Raw genomic sequence first — 11,423 nt, forward strand, 5'->3', positions numbered from 1 at the left:
GATGTGTTAAAAGTATTGACAGAACCTTTCTTCTATCAAGACTTAATACATTCTCCAAAATGGATTTTCCAATAGCATTGCAGCTGTGAGCAAAAATAGTCACTTCTTATTGGATATCCGATTAATTAATATGAAATTTAGAAAATCTATCCTGGACAAATATTTTTCATTTTGGCCAACAGGAAGTGCATCAACCCTCCAGTTGGTGATCTGTGGTCTTATATAGCGTTCTCAAACTTGTTGTTATATTAACATCATTTAGAAATATTTCCTATTTTTTTATTCAAAAAATCAAGAACAGGAATTGACAGAAAATATCTAAACATCTGAGCAAAGTAGCATGGCATTGTCAGAATTTCTTACAAAACTAATATCTTCAAACCTAGTTCCTTGTGTCAAAAGAAAAATTGTAGTACTGAGAAATCTAAACAAATAAGCAAAGAATCAAACAAACAAACAAAATCAGAACAACCTCTGCTAATTGATCAGCGGCTCCTGTGAGGACCCTAACCGTCCGGGTAACAATAGGATCTCCGCCTTTCTGTCCTGCTGGATATTCTGTCACCTCCACAATTTCTGTCACAACAGTCTCTGTCACTTCGGTGACTTCTGTGACTTCTCGAGTATTCAAAGTTTTCCATGACCATGGGCTTCCAGAATCCCGTCTCTGCAGGGTGCCTCTTGTTTCTGCTATTCCACATTGTCCAAGAGGTGATCTCCTGTACTCAGGAACATTGGTTCTCCTGGGCAAAGACCCATTGTATATTGTTTTGGCTGGGGAAGGTGTGTTTCTCCAGGCATTATCCAAAGTGCTGGTGGTTGTAACAGTTAGAGCAGGAGAGCTCCTGCTTTTGTCTGGCGTTGGAACTTGTGGAGAGCTTTGGTCCACATCTTCTATTTTCCTCTCCTCCTTAGGAGGCTCTGGGACAGGCCATTCCCTCTGTCTCTGGTAGCATTCTTTGAGGAAGGCCTCATTTGTCCTTACTTGCTTGGACTTCTGACCCAGGCAACTTGGTCTACTTATAAGGTTACCCATACTTCAGCCTACAGGCAAGTAAGATGTGAGGCAAGAAGGCCTCAGGGCCATGCATACAGGAGTTGCTTCAGCTACCTAAAATAAAAGGGTACTCAGCATGAGTGTATATTTTAACCTTCATCCCGAACACTTTCTTCCTCTCCAACACAAACTCTCTGTGGACAAATCTAATACACACTGCACACCACAAGACTAGGTTATAGTCTTTCATATTCTATGTAGGGAAAAATCATCTACCAACAAACAGTAGGAGTGTCTTGTAAAGAACATAGCTATGTCTCTAACCCATATTCATAATAAATACAAACACAATTAAATACATACAATAAAATGACACCGTCTTGAAGGTTTGGGGCATAGAAATGCAATTGGCTGGCTTCTCTATGATGAAAACGCTTCTTAGAATTCCCACTGTTTGCTATGGCAGCCAGAATTAGTGTCCCCTGCCAGGGCTGGCCCCAGGAAGGCACTGGGAAACCATATTTCTCTTGATCAAATATGACAGGCATAAAAATGCTGCAACATTTTCTTGTCTCAAAAGGTGGGGGTTCTGTTTTGTTTTTTTGTTTTTTTCGCACAGAGGATTGGTATATTGGGAGGAGAGCCAGAAATGACATGCAGAACAGGAGTACATAGTGTAAAAAAACAAAATTGTCTCTGATAGGCCTGAGTTAAATTACTACCAGAAGATAATAAAAAACATTCCTCTTATATTCTAAAACAGTGACTTGAAAAACTAAAACTTTTCATTCACAACATACAATTATCTTTTCTTCTTTGAATATTTATGCTTTTGGAACACAATCTTCAGCATTATTTAACTTAGTGCTGAGACAATGACCAATAAGCCCTAAATACTTAGTATGACCTATCAAATAGGAAGACAACTTAGCTTTTTACATTGGAAATATATAAAATTTTTCTATTCCTACTTTTTCTAATAAACAATGACGTACAATAATTCAAACAGATTTCATCAGAAAAGCTCGGTGAGAGCCAGTCGTTATTGATCATTTAGGCCAGACCAGGTCATTCTGGATCACTGTACATCAATGTAGTGCAGCCTGAGGAACTTTGAGGTGGCTGGACCCATGCAATTAAATGTCTGGAAGATATAGCTGACTAAGCACCACCTAGTATATAGTCCCTATATGCACTATAAACTGATAGATTTAATCAACAAATTAATGAAGATTAACTGATGCAAGGATTTCATTAGCTTGCTGGTTCTGTGAATGTCATGTAACTTTTCTTATAAAATAGTAATTTTTTAATATATAATATAATATTATTTCTTAGAAAATGGTAGATATTTTGGCAGGACTGATCCATCATCTCCCAGATGGCCATATATCTGTGCAAAGATAAGCAATTATAAATGGAGACAATTGAAGGCCTATGATACCAAATACTCCAAGACCATTAAATATTTCATGTGCATCACTAGCAATTAAACAGACACCAAATCTGATATAGCACTGTTTTCCTTGAAAGTGAGTATATATACATCCTAGGTCAATATACCATCCAGTACCATTTTAGTGGCATTATGGGAGCATTTTGTCTCCGGTTTGAGTGATTTTTGAAACTGCTAAACAAGCTGAAAATTGAGAACTCTCAAATTTCGTTCAAGGGTGATTGAATAAAAAAAACCTAAATATATTGTGCATCAATTCAGATTTAAAGCACAGTATGAGGTATTCAACCTGTTTAAGTATACAACACACTGAAATGTATCGCAGCACAGCCATTATCATGAATCTCCTAAACCACCTTCCATTATGATAGAATGGTCTGTTGTTTAAGACCACTCATCTACGCATTGATTTTTGTGGCATATCACAGGCAGAAATACAGTGAATCGAATTAACCTAACGATGTTGACTCATTTTCATGGATAATCTATAGCATTTCCAATAAAGAGGAAAAAGCTTGAAAATATGGCACAGTATTCGTCAGCAATGTAACTAATGAAAAATAAACCATATATTAAACTTCATACTGACAAACAAGTGAAATCTGAAGATTTGTTTTACATTTTAGTTTCTATGGCCACTAAATGTATCCCAGTGTTGGGAAATGAATAAGTGTGGGTAAAGCCAGAGGCTACCATAACAATACCAAACCTTGGTTTGACCCCAATATGGCAAATAAATGGTAGCAGCTGGTTTTAGATATTACAAGGCAGTAAGAGCAACTGCACTTGTGGAGCATGTGTCTATTTATATTTTATAATAGTGACAAATATAAATTCTATACTTGTCAGAGAGACTTCATATAGTAATCAAGATAGTGGGTACGCTAATTAAAGGAGAGATGTAGGGTCCCCCATGGGACACATAAAAGCCCTTAACGGTATTGTTCAGGATGTGACCTCATACTAGCACTGACAGTCTACAGATATTGTCAGTGAATGAACAAATATTATTTTTTTTATGTTTCTATTGTCCACTATGTTTTGTCACAATGATTTGGTGATTGTATAGCACACAGAAGTTTATTTTTGAATATATAAATTACATTTTGAATATAGAAATTAAACTGTAACCCCTGAACTATAAAGATTGGTTTTAAATTTAATCTAAATCACATAATCATAAATAAAGTATACTCACAAAAACAGCAATAGGACAAGCACAAATTCATGCTTCAAAGAGAGAAAACTAATAAGAACTAAATTCCTTCAAGCTACTGCTCATAATGAATTCATTCCAAAATCCCCTTCAGTCAAACAAGAGCAATCCACATAGCATCACACACTGTGCACCTTTCCCTGCTGAGGCAGTGTAGTGGGGAAGTTTGAAAGAGCCCACCCCAATCTTGAAGATTTGGCGGTTTCTGACCGTTAAGGACACTGATTCATACTTACCCCTGGCCACAGATGACAAACAGCTAAAGAAACAATTCCATTGGTTCTTTTGCATTCAAACCAGAGAACAAATATCTTCAGCATCCTTTGAAAGATCTGCTTTTTCACTGGCAGTCTCATACATAGGCATACATATATTGTGCACTTGTGTACACACCCTCACTCTTTTAAACTCACTTTTAAAAACAAACACACACTAGGTCAGGCTTTTCCGTTGCCCACAGTCACAGGCGAACAATGTTCTTCCCTGGCTTCAGCCTCCCCCTCCCACCGAGACTCTCTGTCCTCTTTGTTGTACCCTCTGCGATAGAGAAATTCCTTCCTTGTTGAGGAAACTGATGGGATGTGCACCAACTGGAACCCAGTATTGCTGTACTCCACTTGTCAGATATATAGCATGACTCCCATTCACAGATCTGGGAAGATCTTGGTCCATAAGCCGGCAGTGTGTTGTGTGAACTCTCGGGATCTTGTTTCTCTTGTGTCAGACAGTTGGACAGCGGAGCACTCTCATCTCCGTGGCTCCTTCATTCCCTCCATTGGCTAGCCCCTCCCCCAAAGTCTCTTTTGCCTCCCAAACTCCATGCTGCTTGTGGAGAAAAAAAGGAGAAAAAAAATGCTCTATAAAGACCCCAGGCTGCCCCCAAACATTCACATGTTAAGTGACAGCTGCCTCCCGTGCCTATCTTGCCCGCTCTCTCATTCTCTTTCCCTCCCTCATACAGCAAGTGCAAGCCTGAACAGGACAGGCTACAATAGGAGGGACCCCCACTCATCAAGCACCACACACAACCCCCCATCTCTATTCAAATCCTAACTACCTCCACCAAAGCTACAGAGAGGGCTAATTACTGCAAAACATCTTTTCACTTTTTAAATTTCTTCCTGTTTGCAAACTTTCAAACAAACACAATCTTAAAGAGAATTTTTTTTTTTTTGCTTAAATGCTTGTGTCAAATTTCCACTCAGCAAGCATTCTCACAGAACCTTAGCAAAAAAAGAGGTGCTTATACATGTATGAACCTATTAATGTGTTAAATAAAGCACTGTTTAAGAAAAGGAAATGAAATAGATCTTTGTGTTTACCATGGGTCCCTTGGGCTTAATGACTATAATCAGTACTCTAGCAAGGTGTCAGGTCTCACATAAGCCCATAGCCCTGTGGGTATGGTGAGATTTAGAGAGATAGGGAAAGAGGAGGAGTAAGAAACAGGGAAAATAACAGAGAAAGGGAGTGGGCAGGTGTATAAGCAGGTGTGATATAACTCTAGAGAAAAGGCGCACAGGTGTTGCACACACACAAATGCTTTCTGTTCTCTTACACACTCTCAACTCATTGCACCTGCACCCCACCAATTATCTCCAGTACATCTTTCACACAACCCAAGCAGATAGGGCTACTAGTTAATTCCCATTTAATCTAATCAAGCGGCTTAGTTAAGTCAAGTACAAACATCCACTGAACAGTGAACAATTAACCTTACATGTATTTTGCAGACCTTGTGAATCTCAGCTTTCAGAAGCTGTCATTACTGTGCTTGTGTGATAACTTAGAGTTCTTCCTTCAATTGGTGTGAGCTCACTGTTCTCTATTGCATTTCCTGTCTTTATTCTTTATTCTAATAGCTCAGAAATATAGGTGTGACCCTTTGAAAACAAAAGATGACACACCTCTGGGGGACAATACGTCTTCACCATAGAATGGTGAGACTATGGGTGAGTGAGTGATGACATGAGAGAGCTTTTCAGAGACAATAGGTGAGACCTCCTCAGCCTTGAGCTTGAAGCTCTGATACAACCTTTTGACAACAATACTGTGAGGTTAAACAGAGTGGACCACCAACTTCAACCAAACAGACCACCCCTTTTGCAGGAGACCTGGGGTGAAAGCATGAGTTCCAGCAGAGCAGCTGAGGGTAAAAATGGGCAGTGGAAGTGGAGAGAGAAAACTAGACAGAATACATATGTCCTCTTCACATGAATCTGTCATTGTAATTCCAATGGGAACTGTGTATGAGGAGACTCTCCAACCACTACACTAAGCACTTAAATGATTAACTTTGACCCATCCCCCCAACTGAGACAGTGGAGGATATAAAATAGACAAAAGGATGCGACGGTGAAAAAAATAAGAGCAACAATGCCTGTTGTTAAGGCTGTCCTGGGAAAGAAATTTCAATGGCAAAATCCAGAAGGGGTCAAATTATTTACCCTTACTAAGCTTTGATTCAAAAGCAGTGCATGTTTGCGCTATTTCTATGGGCTCTGCTCTAATGCATTCCAGAGAAATTTAGATAGTGAAGGTGAAATTGGATATTCAAGCTTTTAGAGTGTTTGCCATTTTGCATGTTTTGATAGGGTGGGCTAAACCAAGGTGTTAAATATTCTTGCATTTATTTTGCATTAAATGAACTTTTTTGTAAGACTTCAGGACTGAAGGTCACATACTAGACATGACTTAATAACTAATATATACATTACAGATTTTACCCTATGGAACTTTTCATTGAGGGCACAATTAGAGTTCGATTTTGCCAAACAACTGCTATAGTTACTACATACTCTCTCTCTCTCTCTCTCTCTCTCTCTCTCTCTCTCTCTCTCTCTCTCTCTCTCTCTCTCTCTCACACACACACACACACACACACACACAATTTTCACCTTTAATGTAATTAACAGACAAGTGATCTTTATATTCATGAAACTACTGTATGGTGCTGTAATATATTGCCTTAAAGAAAGACAGGAGGGAAATGTGTGAGCTTGCAGTTTGGTGTCTGTGACAATGAGTGGTTGGCATGGTCTCACTCTGTTCTTGCCAGAAATTGCAGTCTGTGAGACACCTGATCCCTGATCCCTACACAGTCATCTCCTCAATGAGCTAATTATATTGTTCCCTGTGACAAAGTCTGCCTCTGTCCACTGATAAAGGCCACAGCTTTTACCACTCTCAGTCAATCTGCACCTCCTGACATGTAATACAGAAATAAAAGAAAGGATCAAAATGAGGAAAAGCTTGTTCTCATCTTAATTATACAGTATATTCTCCTCGGTTAGTTATAGACAAAGACAAAGATAAAACAAATATATTTAACACCAAAGAATATGACAGTTAATATATATAATTTTAGTTTGATTGACTTAATTACAATAGGCTGAAACAATATCACGTAGATACCCATCTTATCTATTTTTCGTTCATTTGTAAAATGAATAGCCTCAATATGTTCACCAGGCAGATTGTATGGGCTAATCTGTGAGATGCCAAATGGGTTGCAGATGAGGCCAAATTCGATCAAAACCCCATGTGTCCGAAGACCTGAAAGCACCAAAGTGGATTATTCCTACTGACAACTTCCCCTCCCCCAACATTTTACTCTCGCCTCTGCCTTTAAATTCAATAAGACTTCAGTGGACCCTCCAGTACACCATAATTAGCACTTGAGCAGACATTGCTCTTTCCATGCATCTCACGTGAAGCCTGTGCAAAGTGATAAATGAATATGTACAAAAGGATCTCTTTTGAGTCGGGGGGTCAAAACTAAAGCACTATTTGACAAACACAGTAATTTATCACCCAGAGTTCACTTCCCAGAAGAGTGTGTGTGTACGGATGGGGTCTTCCCTGCTGGGATGTCTGGAATACTAGAAGCTGAGTCACTGAGGAGGAAATAAAGAATGGACAACTTCAAATGCTTTCAGTTCCATCTATTCATCAGCTATGCATAGTTTATTCTCAGAAAGAACATTTCTGTCATGCTAAATTTAATCCTGTTCTGCCTGGGCAGGTGTTCAGAATAAGTGTCGGAATATCCTGTTTTTCTGCCACAGTAGCTGACAGAAATATTAAACATTATAAAAGAAAGTAAATAAACTTAATGCAAGCAACATTGTTCAATAATAAGCAATGTTCAGTAATGATATGCTTTTGTTGTTTGAGGACCTGCTGTGCAGAACAAGTTGATCAGAACTCTGTGATAAGAATACACAAGGGAGTCCTGCAGTCTGATGCTAATTAAGTCTGTTGTTTGTACAAGGGCAGGGTCTAGTCATTACAATAGCTTCATGTGCTAAACAACTACAGCTAATCAGTGCCTTATGTTAACCTTTGACATCTTTTATTTCCACGTTTTTGGGATGTCGTTCTTATTCATGGATGTCACTATGCAACTATTGTTCAATGCTTAGTTAATGTCATAAGGAGTTTATGGAGAATCAAGAACATGCTCTTGCTTTTAATCCCTTTCCCAGACCCTTCTGAGTTGTTTTGCATGTTATGCATGCAGTGCTAATTTCAGATGCAGACTTTGCTTTACAGAGCTCAATGAAAAGAGAAACCATTAAGACACACTATTTATCCAACTATTCAATATCAGCGGGAAGTCAAAAGGGAAGAGAGAAAAGAGGCCCATGCACTGGAGATCAAGTAGAACAGAGCATTATAGAATGTATGACTAACTGTCTTCTATGTTAAACGTACACTGGAGCTTTTAAACCTCACTAGAAATACATCATGTGTTACTGCATAGACTCGAGATGAATAATTTTTGTAGGAAATTTGAGATATTGTTAAACAAGAGTGTCCACAGTGTGTCCAATGAGTATGCTACTCATTCCCGAGTTGTGTCTCTCCATTCATGTCAGATAGCAGAGAAGCAGACATGGGTTATTACCAAGGGAAAAGCAGTATGGCAGGACATAGAGGAATATGGATGCATGACTGATAAATACATTACACCTATACGTGCTTTTTGAACACAACATTTCAGATTTAGCCCCCCAACCCCCACAACTATAATAACTTATTAATAGATCATGTACTAGACAATATAATAGGAGCATTGTCAATTTGGAACAGGTTTGGGCCTCTTAGATCCAGTAAAGAAAAAATTCTAATGCCACAGCATGCAAAGACAATCTATAAAATACAAACATACTTTGAATTTTGTTTGGTAACAATTTGGAGAAGAACCTCTATAACTATATGGGTGTAATGGAAAGGTGTCCATAAACATTTGGCCATAGCATTCTCACCCACAATCAGAAGAAAGTGCTCAGAACTAATGTTCATACTCCAAAATAAATGTCAGTTGGGTGGCATCATTGTTCAACTCATCATATCCTTTCTCCTGAACAATTCAATAAAGTGCACATCCATGTGCAAACTACTGTATGTGATTTTGTGATCATGTGATTCAAACCATGTACAAACTATGTGACTTACTATTTTGATTTCATGATACTATTCTAGTCATTTATTTAGTACAAAACCTAACCAGTTTTCCTATAACATTTAAGTGTTTGAATTTTAAAAACCCGTTATATAATATTTACACCTACCAAAAGGTCTGTTTTGTGTTACAGACTTCTGCATTTTCTATATTTTATTTTTTATTTTTCTTTAAGATCCACAGTGGGTGTGTGAATAATAGTTAAGCTCACGTGGATTATATACCTATAACAACACTTCCCACTAAACTGGTGAGTGCAAGGAGAAATCCTTTTGTTTCAGTTATGTTAGACATGCATATACCACTGATATAACAAAATGTTTAAATGTCACAGAAGTAAGTATAAAATTATAAAAATGTAGGGTGCTCAAAGCTAGCTGTCACAGAAAATGTATAATATACATTTGGGTTCATTTGCCAGAAAGGTTCTGTGCTGTAACTTTTATCAATGTTTCATGATTGTTTTAAATAACAAGCTAATAATAATTACATTGAAGGATCAGACGGTTTCCTCTGTAAGATCCCATTTTACTCTTCCTCCTCATCCTCCCATCTGAATCTAATGTGTTTTCTGTGTGCTCTCTCATGTGTGAAGAGGCCTCCAATGCTGTACTGCACCCCACTCTCCCCTTCTACTCACAGCACAATAGACTATGCCTGGATGTGTCCTTTCCTCAGAGGAACTGCTCTCACTCTTGTTCTCTGGTGTCTGAGGTTATAATGTCATTTACTGGCATTCAAGAACACACACACACACACACACACACACACACACACACACACACACACAGACACACACAGACACACACACATACTGTACACCTAGCACACATACACAAACACACAAACACACACCACACACAATAGACCATATACTATATAGAAAAAAAGGCCAACTCCTGTGTCATGAATTACATTTTTGGCACCTGTCATTTTTAAACTATTTAAGATTTGATTGGTGTGTTTTAATTCATTTGAAATATATAAAGGTACAGTGTATGCACCTTACATATGCAGGATATACTGGCATTATGTTATAAAAACACCCTACAAAAAACAGATTTTTTTTAACAAGAAGCTACTGAACACTGTGCTGGTGGAACTCACTGCCTGATCCACAGGAGGCAGTCTCATCTCCATACTCTTCAGCCAGTGGCGCAGTGCCCGAATCTGCTCTCGAAACTCATTCTGCCACTGGCTCCACTCGTCTGTGTCCATCCTGGGAAGTGTCAGGAAACATGCAGAGCACATTCTGTATACTGTGGTTCATTGCATTGCAGTGTTCTTACAGTACATTACATACATGCTCAATTCCATATACACTCATACAACTGGGCACTATTATAGAGAAATGACATGCAACATTTTTTTAAATGTTGTCACTATAGATAGTGACAATTCTACAGTACATAGCTGAAAATAATTTATGGAGGGATAATTATTATTATTTTTCAGCTGCAAAGACATTTTGGCTTCACATTGAATCTCTGTTATGATTAGCACCAATAGACAGTAATTGGTTCTAGCCTTATTGGTTTTTAGAAACATTTTAAAATTATTTTAAAATTGTGTCATGAGACAATGGGCTGAGAATTCTAAAATTATTTCTAGTAGATTATATTCCATTCCATTCATCTGATCACCTACAGTATATAGTAATGATTCTTGGAGTTAATTCAATATTAAATTTGCCACATACATAGGTGTTCCTAGCTACTGTATGTGTTTGCCTTACCCATATTTTTTGCCTTCTGCATCCTAAAATTGAACACAAAATATATTTATACACAAATAATTCAAATACATATACATACAAACACACTGTTTTATTATGCTAATTCTATTGTATTTTTAATTACTTGTAGATGATACGTATTGCAGCAATGCTGTTGTGAGAATTTGGGTTCATATTTCTGCCTGCCACAAGGGGGAAGCAATACTAATAATTGGTTTGTTGAACTCTAACTAATCATTCTTATCTGTGTCTTGTTAATGAAGTGCTTCTGTCTTTTATTAGGTCTTTATTTATTTAAGCTTTGCATTCTGTGCTTTGTATCGTCGAATCAGTTAATCTTTTCTGTGTACTTTCGACTGTTTATGTCTTGATCTTTGATTGGCTCGTTTGGACTGTATTTCTGCCAAAACAATTTTGCAAGTTTGTCTGTATATTGAAATATGATTGTACCAGACTTCAATGGGCATGTTGGTGAGGGAAACGAAGGTGATGAGGAGGTGCTGGTCAGGTTTGGTGTTAAGGAAAGGAACCTAGAAGGACAGATTATGGTGG

At 37.9% G+C, this 11,423-nt stretch overlaps 1 protein-coding gene across 2 annotated transcripts in view; it reads right to left on the reverse strand.

The window, feature by feature from the left end:
- Positions 1-10,921, reverse strand: part of macf1b (microtubule actin crosslinking factor 1b) — a 28,416-nt gene extending 17,495 nt beyond the window's left edge. Inside the window, exons 1-2 of one of the 2 annotated variants that reach the window (XM_060869865.1) lie at positions 10,872-10,921; positions 10,244-10,355 (exon numbers count right to left, since the gene is read on the reverse strand). In XM_060869865.1, coding sequence (XP_060725848.1) covers positions 10,244-10,354 — 111 coding nt within the window. In that variant the 5' untranslated portion in view covers position 10,355; positions 10,872-10,921. Of the gene's footprint in view, positions 1-472; positions 1,112-10,243; positions 10,357-10,871 lie in introns of those variants that run through there. The other variant, XM_060869864.1, reaches the window with a different exon arrangement.
- Positions 10,922-11,423: the final 502 nt, after the last annotated feature.

The sequence above is a fragment of the Tachysurus vachellii genome, chromosome 5 (assembly GCF_030014155.1).
Source record: "Tachysurus vachellii isolate PV-2020 chromosome 5, HZAU_Pvac_v1, whole genome shotgun sequence".
Taxonomy (NCBI): domain Eukaryota; kingdom Metazoa; phylum Chordata; class Actinopteri; order Siluriformes; family Bagridae; genus Tachysurus; species Tachysurus vachellii.